This window comes from Cuculus canorus, chromosome 9 (assembly GCF_017976375.1).
Source record: "Cuculus canorus isolate bCucCan1 chromosome 9, bCucCan1.pri, whole genome shotgun sequence".
NCBI classification, from domain to species: Eukaryota; Metazoa; Chordata; class Aves; order Cuculiformes; family Cuculidae; genus Cuculus; species Cuculus canorus.
The window spans coordinates 15,328,854-15,342,410 of record NC_071409.1 but is presented as its reverse complement, the minus strand read 5'-3'; the positions used below and the strand labels follow the sequence as shown (position 1 = coordinate 15,342,410).

Genomic DNA, 13,557 nt, shown 5'->3' with positions numbered 1-13,557 from the left:
GTACCAGTAGGCAAATCAGCATCCTGCAGCCATGAAGGTCCCCCTAGCACAACTGGATGGCCCTCCCAGCCAGCAGCAGATGAGTCAACATGCCAGTGGAGACACGGAGCTCAGATTTTTACCACTCTAACAAATGCCAACAACCATGAAAGAACAGTTCAGGGAACTACATGTACTCACATCAGAAAACCCTTGATGATGCCAGATGTTGTCCTTTCCAGCTGAAGTTACCATTCAGAGGAAGCAGAATCCTAAAGAAGCAAGTATGAACCAGCTATTCGGGAACCAGGGGAAGCAGAGGATGGAGGAAGGACATCTGAGGCACTGTGAGCACAAGTCAGATGGGCAGCCTAACCATGTCCACTCTCCTGTGTGCAACAGATCACCACTCCTCCTGGCTCCAGCTGCAGCCACCTCTAACTCAAGTCACTCAGATTGAAGCCCCAGCTTTGCCATTTGCCTGAACTTGGACGGCTCAGGGCTGAAGTCGTGGACAGGATTTAAACTGCCAAGTCTCACAAGAGAGAAAGAGAGACATGGGTGCCTCCGCAAGCAAACCAGAATACCTAAGGAAGGGGCTGAGCGAGGAATCACCAAAGGTCTCCCAACAGGAAACCCAGGCAAAGGGTTTAGAACAGAACAGTCTAGAATAGACTACTGCTGTTGGAAGGGACCAACAATGATCATTTAATCCAACTACCTGACCAATTTAATGTTGACCAAGTTAAATCACGTTTCTAAGCACGTTGTGTAAATGGTTCTTAAGCACTGACAGGTGTGGGGCATCAGTCATCTCTCTAGGGAACCTGTTCCAGTGTTTGACCATCCCCTTGGAAAAGAAATGCTTCCTAAAGTCTAAACTTCCCCTAGTGCAGCTTTGAACCATTCCCATGTGTTCTGTCACCGGATATGAGATAGAAGAGATCAGCACCTCCCTCTCCACTTCCCCTTCTCAGGAAGCCGACAGAATCTAGACGCCTGAACTTAACTACCTTACTTACCTCCTCATCCTGACTCTCTCCTGAGGGCAATTTTTGGATTGGAGCAGTCTCCTGTTTACTGGTCATTCATGAAAACCAACACATACAAAACAACTACGAAAGAGAACAAAGAACACACCAGAAGGCCATAGCACTCACTAGCCTGGAAAAGGTGGCCAAAACCCGGCACCTGCAAATTGCCAGCACACTGCACAACCAAATATTCGAGCAGCTCAGTGACTACCCACCCTGGCCACCCTGCTCTGCCCGGGCTCAGTGCTCACAGCCCAGAGTCCCTACAGTCACCCAACAGCTCCTGAAACACCAAGCTAAATCTTTTTTGGAAGCATTAGCCTATTTCCAAAGACCAGACTGCTGCAGCTGGAGGTGAGACAGTGATGACCATCACTTTGTTTATTAAAGTTTTGGTAGTGCAAGCCTTTAAAATTGAGTATGTCAGTGCTAAGACATTTACAGTGCAAATGACTGCATGTCTAGACACTTGCAATGCATTTACATTCTTTTAGGGACTCTTTAGATTGTCCTGTTCTCTCCACTTTGTGAGTACATACAATAGCCTAGTGGGAGTGAAAGCTCAGCCTCCTGGTTTACACTTATTAACTTCAGCTCAAAGCTGGCATTTTAAAATTAGGCACAGCAAAGGCACTTTTAGAATCTTCAAGCTCTTCAGGTAATTTCTAAGACCCTGCTGAGCTCCATCTTGGAAAAGTTAAACAGACACCGTTTCTCAGAGCTGGAAATAGTTGTTTCAATTTGGGAACAGGCATCCTAGAGCTGTCAAATCGCTCCAGTGAACACTACTAGCATTTTTTTCACACAACAGTCCTATTGTTATGGCAACCACAAAAATCAATCTCGTTCTTCAATCACAAGTAAGCCCAACTCCACCACGGTAACTGTGCAGGTTTGTTATTAAGTGCCAATAAGCATGGGACCAATTCCACTGATGCTCATCACTCAAACAGGGATGAAATACTCTTTCTCCGAGAGAAATTTCAGGGAACAATCAGTGCCTGAACATCTTAAGAGACTTCAACATCCCACTCCTAAAGACATCTATTATGTGTAGTGTCTACCACATTTGTCACACTTGACGCTGGCAGATTTTAGCTAACACCCCAGAGTGGCTGCTTCCAAGACAGATTCTTAAAAGGAATATATTTTTAAAATACCATGCAACAGAAGTACCCTGACAAATCCCTGATGGCACTCTGAATGCCCTGTAACACACCAACAAAGACAGCTGACACATCACAGAAGACTTTTTGCACAGTGCATAAATTTCAGAATGAACTAAAATTATAAAATAATTGAAGCAAAAACTGCACCCCTCCAAACACAAATTGTTATAAGTCCCACAAAAATCCAGCACAGGATAAAATGCATTGAAAGCTCAACTTTCTACATCAAGCCCACACTGTTCTTTTTAATTTCTCTGTGTTCATGTTTTAGCTAATGTCCTGTTCTGGTTCAGAAAATAAACCATGGTCCAAGAGAGTGACTGACAGTGAATCCTGAGGTGCTACACATCTACAACAATATATATTTACATTTTCACCAAGAACTGCTCACTGGATTGCCAAATCAGAATCAATTATTCTTTCTAGATATTCATGACCTCCAGGTAAGGAGGAAGGAGAAAAAAGAGCACTGCTGTCTTGTAACATAACTAAATGGCTTGAAAAGCCAACATACATATATAAACAAGACCAGAGTCTCTGAGAGACCAAGTACAAGCAGTATTTCCTACAAGTCATGCTGTAATTGTGCCACAAATATAATGAGGTCTCTGCACCACCACTATCCCACGCAAGAAGGTGGAGTGTAATTAAAAATGCACTTGCATTATATAAATTACTTTATTCATAGATGCACGGAACTAGAAATGGAAGAGACATTAGGTCATCTAACCCCCATAGTTCAGAGCCAGACTACTCATGACAATATAGTTGCAAGGACTTTCTCCAGTATAGTATTAAACATTTTTAGTGATAGAGTTTCCAATACTTTCTTTAGCAATCTACACTACAGTCTATTTTAGGTCAGACAGGAAAGGTTTCCTCTTTGTTTCACCTTACTTGTCCTCACAACACCCTTTTCTATCCTGTCATCACCTTAAATTATTCTTTTTTTTTCCATTTTGGTCCACATATTTTAACTATCAACTACTATATCACAAACTTCTACTTTCAGTGTTGGCAAACACACATTGAACAGTTAATCCTTTCTTGTAAATCAATTCCTCATCTCCCAGAATATTTCTGTTAATCTTTTCTGGACTACTCCACTTCCAATCCATACAGTGATACCTCCAGTACCTCCTTGCCTCACACACCTGCACGTGTGCCATCTATATTATGATTTTTTTGAGAGTGAGGATCTAAGAATAAATCTGGGAACTAGGTCCAACCACCCAAAAACTTCATGGCAGATGGACAGGTCAAAGCATGCTTCAGAGCACTCCATCAGAATGGAGCCATGAGGAAAGTATCTTTGTAACGACCAGCTTGTCCTAGTGATCAGCCCTGAAATACCACAGTAGGGATACATCACCTCATCTACTGAAGCAGCTCTGGGTTTCTTCATCTGCAGTATGAGAGACAGATACTTGACTTGACACCAGGACTTGGATCCTTCATCTCCTCTCTCCCCTTGTGCTATCTGATTTGTAGAGAGAGAAAGGCACCAGCAAAGCACTGTGATATCAAGGAAAGCAGTAGTATTTGGCACACTTGAACTGGGCCACTTAACATATATAAACATGAGAGGATAGAGTACTTTCTTCTGCTCATCAAAAGCCCACCTTATGGTCCAGTGGAATTCAGTAAGAAACAGACACGTTCTCAAACTGATTTAAGATTTTATCCTTGTCTCCCTCTGATATTCTCTCCATTTCTCTCCCTAAAATAGGCAGCCAGGCAGGAACAAGACTGTATGTATAACAATGTATTCACAAAAGTTATTACTGTTTTCCTCAGCTAAACAGATGCTTAACTAAGTAAGCTTTGTTTTGATGGCCTACAAGATCAGAACACAATAATACTGTTGAACTACACACCACTGATTCCGCTTGAAACTGCCCTTCCAATGACCACACGTGCCTTCCTGTAAGGAAAAACACCAGTGAAGATGCCAGTGTTTCTGTGTACACCAGCAACTGGTAACAACAGCATCTGAGAGCAAAGACCGTGCATCATTTTGTACAAAACAGTGTCACCACAACTGCCGTAGCCATAGTGTAGTAGAAAATGTTATGAAAACAGAGGAAGACCCAAAGAAGCCAACCAGAAGCAAGGAGCTGAATCACATCCCTCTGACAGCAGCACCATATTTATTCAGAGTTTTACTCAATCAGCTGATGGGTGAGGATGGAGCTAACGTGAGCTCATCTCACCAACCCAAGAAGGGTACCGTTCCACAGACAGCTGCTTGGACAGCAGAAGTACCCAGAACAGGTACAGACATCATCACCGTATTCTGGAATCAATCCTCTTAGACAGGGACTAGATCTGATATCCTTAGATAGCACTGAGTAATCCTTTGTACACCTTTTATCTCCCTATGGAGAACATTAAATTAGTCACAAAACAGCTCAGTGAAAGGGCAGAGATCATAATCGGGCCATGCTTGTGTCTCCACTCCGTGCCAAGAAAACAGTCAGGTCTGTAGCAATGTTGCTTATACATTTGCTAAACAAGTCATTGCTCAGTTTCCATCAGAAACCAGAGCATTTTTACATATCCTATTATAGCCGAGTAAGTCTTGTTCTACTTAACACTAGCTTTTTGTAGTGGAAAATCTCCAGGAAACAAGCTGTTTAATGATGTTTTATCTGACTTGCACTCATTTCTAACTAAAGTTGTCCACCTGCCTAGTAGAGACATCTGTTTCAGAGGCTGATTGTTTTCCTCCAACACCCCTCGCACAGCTCAAGGCTGCCATTTTTACCACCACCTCTAATTTTATCAGCCAATAATCTCCTCGGGCGTCTACAGCAAAGAGCGTGCTGTCAAACCTTTACTATAAGGAATGCTAATCCCCGTTACCACCTGCAACACTCCTCAAGAAAGAAATAAATGGCAGACAGAACTGCTGCGCAGACACTGTCCCGCTGCCAATGCTTTCCAGTTACCAACAGTGCTACACAGCTTCCCTCCACAGTGGAGAGAAAGACGCAGCAGAGCACCTCCACTCCTCCCCCCTTATCAACCCAAGGGAGGATGCTGCATTTCTGAACGGGCAGCCAAAATTATAATTTAGCCTTCAATAACTTGGATAGCTTCAGGTCAGCTGCAATTGAGGGCACATGCTGAGACAGAAAGCTTCACTGCATTAGAGCTCTTTGCCTGCAAGAGCAAAGTTCGTTAACTCTGCCCTGAAAGGGAAGTAAGTGAACATTGTCTCCTGCCAGTGCAGTGGATCCTTGCTGTCCACTGTCTGACAGCCTCCAGGCCTTTCAACCTCGTGGGAGGAATGGACAGTTATGCTGCAATTCAGAGGGACCTCAGCAGAGAAATGGGCTGATGGGAATCTCATGAAGCTCAAAGTAAAATGCAAAGTCCTGCACATAAGGAAGAATAACTCTGTGAATCAGTACAGGCTGAGCACCAACCAGCTGGACAGAAGCCTGGCAGAAAAGGACCTGGGGTCCTGATAGACAAGCTAAACATGAACCAACAACATGCTATTGTAGCACAGGAAGAGTGTGGCCAGCAGGTCAAGAGACGGTGTCCTTCAGTCCTTCTGCTCTAGTTGGCACCGATGAGAGCACAGTTGGACTCCTCTGTCCAGTTCTGGGCTCCCCAGCACCAGGCAGACATCAACACCCTGGTGCAAGTTTGCTGAATGGCCTCGATGATGGTGAAGGAACTGGAACATCCAATTCTCCATTCTCTACAAGGAGAAGCTGAGAGAGCTGTTCAGCTTTGAGAAGAGAAGGCTCAGGCAAGGAGATCTTATCAATGTGAAAACATACCTGACAGTAGCGAGCAAAGAAGACAGAGCCAGATTCTTCTCAGTAGTACCCAGGAAGAGAACAAGAGGCAATGGACACAAAATACAGGAGATTGCATTTAAAGGTGAAAAATACCCACATTTTCACTGCAGGGGCAATTAAACCCCAGAATGTGTTCCTCAGGTGGTTGGGGCATCTCCATTTTTGGAGGTCTCCAAACCCCAAACAGCCACAGCCCTGAGCAGCCTGCTTTCATTGACGCTGTTTTCAGCAAAGGTGATGGAATAGATGGCCTCCAGAGGTGCCTTCTAACCACAACTATTTGGTGATTCTCAGGAGTTCAGAGTCGCTCAGTTGAAGTCAGTCGGTTTCTGCTTCTCAGGCTACATCCATCTTGTAGATATTTCAGAGTTTCTTACCACAGCACCCTTTCTCTGCTCAGTATTTTTAGCTCATTGTTTTGTATTTTGCCAGCTGAGAAACTGCAGTTTGTAATTTTACCTTCAGCTTCATATTTCTTCTTAAAAGTGAATACAATGTCCTGTTTATAATAATAAAATCACTAGTTGGCAGGATGACATCAAATGGAAAAAGAGAAAGCAACTGGAAAATTTAGAGCAAGCAATTTTGAGTGCCAAGTTTCACATTTGTAATAGTCCAGCGGAGGTCAACAGGCTCGCTTATTATTAGGCAAATGGTAAAGAAATAGATATCTGAAAGTTCTTCCATGTTAGACTATATAAACCATCTCTACTTGAACAGGCTCTAGCGCCTTCCAAAAGGGTGATGTTATACATTTTCCACTGTAACACCAACAATGGGAGACAAGCAAAAGGCAGAACTGCTTTGCAGAGAACGGTCTTTCTTCTCTCTCCAATATTTAGGTTTTTGTTTCCCCACTATGATTGGACTTTCCTGGCTTTAGTTTCTTGTCCCAGTTAAGCAGTAAAGGAAACAAAAAGATATGAATGAAATTAGAAACATTTGGAACGAGTCTTAGAAATAACTTTTGGGTTTCTTACATTCCTGGCTACACCTCTTCAAATGGCCTCTTCCTTCAGCCCTCGTTCTCCTGCACCCACCTCTGAAATTTGCATTTCCTCCTTAGCCCTGACCCCTCTTCTGTTTGGGACTATATTTTGTCCCACACCATTGAAACACTAAGTGCAAAGCAAAGCAAACAAGGAAATAAAAATTACATATTGAAACACTGGAAAAGACTGGAAAATGTTTGAAACTTTGCACCCATCAAAATTTGTCACTATGACACTAATCGTCCAATGTTTCTCTAAAAGCAGAAACCAAATACTTCTCAAACTTCTAACAAGAAAATACCAATAGCAGCCAACCTGAATCACAAAATGAGAACTCTGGTCCTATCTGTATCATCACATTTAAAGTCTCAGTTTCCTCAGCTGCACTATTCTGATATTTTAGGAAGCTTCATGCTCTCTATAAAATACAACTGCAGTATGAAATGCCAACACCCAACACTTGCCTAGTGCTTTTCGTTAGAAGGTTTTGGTGCTCTTTACAAGTAAGTAAGCCAGGAGCAACCATGAAATACTTGCCTAATTTTACAAACAGGTAAACCCATGCAGGTAGAAAGCAGATGCCCATGGCAAACCTATGCACTAGTAGCAGAGCAGAAAGTTAAATCTGCTAAAAGATTTCAAAACCATCCATGGGGTTTGGATCTTTTCTGTCTTAAGCAATATTAAAATATTATGTAAACTTTTCTTTGTGAGCCATTACTGGAGAACCGAGGGAAAAAAACATCTCTTGGAAGGAATTCTGCATAGGCTATGTAGGTGAGATCACAGTTGCTATCCAAACAGACCACGCGTGGCAAGAGCAGCCTTCCTGTAAAACTGAAAGACTTGCAGGAAGATCAAGGAACATATTTACAAGATGGCATGGACGAAATATCTTTCCCTCCTCTTGCCTCAGCAGCTTGGTGAAACACATTGTCTCACTTTCTTCTAAAACCACACTCACAAATGCTTCCAGTGCAGAACCTCCACCTCTGTGCTGTATACACTGACTCACAAACAGACCCGACCGCACTCGGGACACTGGTTAGCAGAACACAAGCTACTTTTTGAGGAGGAAAGAGTCACTTCCTATGATGAAAGTGAACAAGGAAAGGTTATCTCAGGGAGAGAAAACATCTGAAAACCCAAGACTTTGCCCGGGTCTCGGTTCCAAATCCCAAAAGCTTAATGCATGGCGCTACATAATTTACAGCACTGCATTACAGAACTGGAGAGGATTTACTAGGGATTAAAGTATTTTAAGCCAAATTCTAATATGGGTTTACTCTAGTCAGGTGAGCAATATGTAAACTGAATTAGGATTAGCTGTTTAGAAGTGTTAACATGGCTGCTTCAGGAAGAAAAGATGAGTGTTTATTTCACTGCAATTTATGTTGTATCGTAATCCCAGAGTACTATGAAGTAAACTGGGAAGCCTGACAGTTCAACGCGCACAAAGTACAGCAAAGACGGGTACCCGCTGAGGCAGGTGCTGCTAAGAATGGTGTGAGCTCCCCTGGAAAACAAGGCACAACTCCCATGTGCATCCAAACCAGATATCCAGGTGCCTTCCTCTTGCTGCCAGCCTGGGCCAGGGCATACTAGCGTTCTGTACAACACTGCAGACCACAACACACTAATTGCTGGAAATATGGAAGCTAACATTTAACACTAAATTAAAGCCAAGCTACCCTGGGACTTGTCAAGAACAGTCTCTCAAGGTCTGATGGGCGAGACCAGAAGAGATGGCAGACAGGTCTCCAGCTGCAGGACTCCATTCAGCTATAGTTCACCCTACGTTTACTAATAAAACTCATCTTTTTCTGGGTAGATGTATTAAGTTTGTGCAGCAAGGTTTTGGTAGCAGGGCGGCTACAGGGGTGGCTTCTGTGAGAAACTGCTGGAAGCTTCCTCTGTGTCCAATAGAGTCAATGCCAGATGGCTCTAAAATGGATCTGCTGCTGGTCAAGGGTGAGCCCATCAGTGATGGCGGTAGCACCTCTGCAACAACATATTTAAGATGAGGTAAAAAAAGCCCTGCACAACAGCAATTGCAGCCGCAAAGGAGGAGTGAGAATATGTGAGAAAAACAGCACTGCAGACACTAAGGTCAGTGAAGAAGGAGGGGGACGAGGTGCTTCAGATGCCAGCACAGAGATTCCCCTGCAGCCCATGGTGAAGACCATGGTGAGGCAGATTGTTCCCCTGCAACCCATGGAAGTCCACAGCGGAGCAGATATCCACCTGCAGCCCGTGGAGGACACCATGCTGGAGCAGGTGGATGCACCCAAAGGATGCTGTTATCCTGTGGGAACCCCGCGCTGGAGGAAGCTCCTGTCTGGACCTGTGGAGAGAGGAGCCCATCCTGGACAGGTTTGCCAACCTTGTGGCCCCACAGGAGATCCATGCTGGAACAGTCTGTTCCAGAAGGACTGCAGCCTAGTGGAAGCCCTTACAGAGAAGCTCATTGAGAACTGTCTTCTGTGGGAGGGACACCACACTGGAGCAGTAGAAGAATGTGAGGAGTCCTCTCCCTGAGGATGAAGGAGCAGCAGAAACAATATGTAATGAACTGACCACAACCTCCATTCCCCATTCCCTGTGCTACTGGTGGGGAGGAGGCAGAGAATTTGGGCATAAAGCTAAGCCTGGGAAGAAGGGATGGGTGGAGCGAAGGTGTTTTAAGATTTGGTTTTATTCCTTATTACACTATTTTGTTTTCATTGGTAATAGATTAAACTAATTTTCACAAGTCAAGTGTGTTTTGCCCATGATGGTAATGAGTAAGTTATCTTCCCATCCTTATCTTGACCCACAAGGCTTTTGTTATATTTTCTCTCCCTTGTTTAGCCGAGAAGGGTAGTGAGAGAAGCTTTGGTGGGCACCTGGCATCCAGCCAGGGTCAATCCACCACAGCAGAGAAACCTCTCCCTGTGAGGAAACATAAAAAGACTCATCTGTATTTTACTTTCTATAACTAGACATCTCATGCTATCTCCGTAGGTGTTTAGACCACAGACTAGTTAGTTGGTGTGGCAGTTGACATTAAAAGGATTAGTAAATTAAGCTCAAATAATTGTCTTAAAAACCTTGACTGTTAAATGTTTATATTTGAGAGGATCAAAAGGAAATCTACTTTGTAGTGCGCACTGTGGTTGGGAAGGGGCAGAGAGGGATTTAAATGGCTTAACTGCAAAACTGTTATCACCTTGATAAGTCCCAGTGCAATAATTCAGCAATAAAAGTAAGAAATGCACTTGGAATTTGTTTCTAAAACCAATTGTGTGATTGGAGACAAGTCAAGCTCTTTATTTACTTGAAAGAACTCGGTCAGAAGAAAAAGAGAATGCTACAGAAATATAGTCAGGAATATAAAATTAAGCACTTTCCAGTGAATTTTGAACTGCAGCTTTCAGTGAGTTTTTTTAAGCCAATTGAAGGCTACAGTCTCAGTCTGGTATTTGAGTGTTGCCCCTAGTCTATCAGGAGTGACATTCTCTCCTGAATTATTCCACTGTATGACAATCAAAATCCAGCAAAGCTTACACAGTAAGAAGGTTCCAGGCTAAAGTGCAGGATTAGGTCCAAAGTAACATCTGGAGTCCATGTACAGATACAAATGACTGCAGTGTATCAGCTTACATACTCAAATTGGTAACGTCCATGCCAATAATACAAATAAAGTAAGAGAGACAAGAGCTTGCTACATACACACAGGTGCTTGTACCAGCACAGCAACTGAAGAATCAGGCTCATGGGGCTGTTTCACCCCAGCAATATGCAAGAAAGCAATGAATCTGCCAACTGAGACAGGATGCTCCAGCATAAGCATGGATGCAAATGGAACACAGCATGTCATCTTAGTAATGCATTTACTGTTTTGATTTCTCGCACCTTCCTTTATTGCAAAGCAAGGTTCTAAACAAATATCTCGTCTTTGACTCTTTTCTAGCAAAGACATCTCTGAAACCTGACACTTGGAAGTGCAGCAAATCCACTAGTGTTGGGTAGACCAGCAACGCCAGAGCGTTCACCACCCCACAGACCACGTAGTTCCCGAAAACTAGTGGGAGAGTCACTACGTTACAGGGGTGGGTAATGTGAGGTAGGCAGACAGCACAAAGTTGCCAGGCTATGGAGAGGGACTGCATTGGCCAGCTGCTAACCTGGTCAAGAGCTGTCATAAACTTCACATGACACCAGCTCTTCAAAACAGAAAAAATGTTGAGACTAGACAGGAAAACGCAGGACAGTCTCTACCTGCACTTAAGTTTCAAAGTAACAATGTCCAAGAGCATTTGATCTGCCAGGCATTCAGAAAGTCTCTGCTATAAAACTACCACTAAAATACGTAATATATTCCAGACAAAAACATAAAGCTTTCAGATTAGTTGCCAAACACTAAACTTTTCGTTTTCAATAGCTCTTTTGAGAAAAAGTCTCATTGCCTCACAAAATATTTCTCCAAATAACAGATTTCTTAGGTTTGTAGGTACTTTCAAAAGCAGTTTCTTTTCCTGCTAGCACAGGTAACACATAATATGGTACATGCAACAAAGTCAAGTGCCTTTTCAAAGTGTGATGAAAGCAAAGCAAAACAAAACACAATACAACATCCCTGCACCAACTCAAGGAGTGTCAGACCACGCTTTGTCATTACCTTAAGTCTCTTCTTTTGGCCAGCTCTCCTGGTGGAATAACCCAGGGCAGACTCTGGGGAAGACTTTCCAGGGCTTCAGGGGAAAAGTCAGAGAAATCCACACCATACTCCATCAGGATCCCTTCCGTTTCAGGCTCAATCTCTCCAGCCTGCCCAAGACTTTTGGCCAACTGCCTGCAGAAAGAAAGAAAAGGATGGTTTTTTTAAGTGTATAATTACTACTGTCATGTTGTTACTGTCCCTGCAGAGAGGTTGCTGAGCCCACAGACATTCTTTCCCCCATTCAATTCTTCCTGAGTTTTGGCAGAAGACCTAGTAGGAATATTCAGACCATACCATGACTTATGTCTGGCTAGAGATGCAAAACACCAGCCAGACAGTACCCTTTGCTGTTTCATGCATCTCATTTTAAAGAGACATTAGGTTTTCATAGAGATGAGAAAGCATCAATATTTACAAAAAAATAAATGCAACAGAGATAAGAAAAGCACAGCCCTCCACACAGGCAGCTCTAGCTTTACACATGGCTGGTTCCCTTTGAGATCCTCCTTCCTCTCCTTACAACTGAAAAAGGTGACTTACCCCTACTACCCAAGATAAAGAACATATTCCCACCAGATCCCAGACAGGTCCACAGAAGACAGCCCCCAGGGAGCTTAGCACACTGCTCTCCATCCTAAAGGATATGTATGCAACTCTGCCTGGGCAAACTGATGCTCTATGAAGACAGAGGCATGAAGAACTCTTACTGCCTTCCTTACAGGAGTCGCACACACAGATATGCCCACAGCTCATCTTTCCAACCATTTTCCAGGCCCCTTCCAGGACTTAAATGCTCCCAGTAGTCTCTCCATCCTCTCCTAGTTAAGCAGAAGCCTCTGGTACCGACTGGAGAGGATCCAACTACCTAGAAGCAAGCCATAGACAGGCGAAGCTGTCCCCCACATGCTAATAGTCTTTGATGAACCATTCTGCATGTGCGTGGATGAGGTTGCTGCACTATTACGCTTAGAGAAAGTTTCCATCTGCTCCAGTGCAAACCCCAGCACACAGTTTCTCAAGAGCTCTGATGTCAAACCAGCATTCAGGTCTGGACAAAGCACCCAAACTGGGACTTCCAAAGGAGTGGGACATGTGTTCCTGCCCTGCCTAGTCACAAACAGTTGTGTGAAAACCTATGTCCCATGGTGGCTTCCCTTGCCCCCTTTCCCACTCCCAGATGCTCTACGGTACACAGAGCTAAATTCAGAGTTCTTTTAAAGCATTGTCATTAGGGCGAATGGGACATTACAGCCAACAGAGATAATGCTCCTGACCCAAGAAAATTACAACTGAAATTAAGGCAAATCCATCAAAATATGACACAAAAGAGAGGGGTAATAACACAGTACAAAAACAGCCACTCTAATAAGTGTTTTTCCACTGCATAAAATACACAATCATTATATTGATCCTTCTGCTTTAATTCCAATGAGTGAGAACAGGCACTAATTACTTTCCTAATTTGGGGCCAAAACAGTGCACTTGTCATTTAGATGAGCACAATGCTCTCAGGGCTTCAAATGTGCCATAAACCTACAGAACAAACCCCATCCGTGTGGCGCAAGCAAGTCCATCTTCTTTATGGGAGCAAAGCTATCTCTCTTCACAACGGGAAGGGCGGCGTAATAAACTTGTCACATTGTGTAATATGCTGGAAAGGATTGTGCGCTTCGTGGTGTGGTAAATTGTAGCGTTCACATTGCCTAGCTTTAAAATAAAAATGAAAACAAGGATAAAAGATATTTCCCTTCATTGTTTCAATTTTATGTACAAACTGTATGGTAGAAATATGTGCACGTTTGGCACTGAAGCTGAGTTTTCTGCTCCTGCAGCTTGGTCCCAGTCTGACTCTTATTTTAATGTAAA

At 43.4% G+C, this 13,557-nt stretch overlaps 1 protein-coding gene across 4 annotated transcripts in view; it reads right to left on the bottom strand.

The window, feature by feature from the left end:
- The window catches only part of DIS3L2 (DIS3 like 3'-5' exoribonuclease 2), a 191,330-nt gene that overhangs the window by 98,760 nt on the left and 79,013 nt on the right, over nt 1–13,557 (bottom strand). For all 4 annotated transcript variants that reach the window (XM_054074488.1, XM_054074490.1, XM_054074487.1 and 1 more), the window contains one exon: nt 11,650–11,823. In XM_054074488.1, coding sequence (XP_053930463.1) covers nt 11,650–11,823 — 174 coding nt within the window. The remainder of the gene's footprint in view (nt 1–11,649; nt 11,824–13,557) is intronic.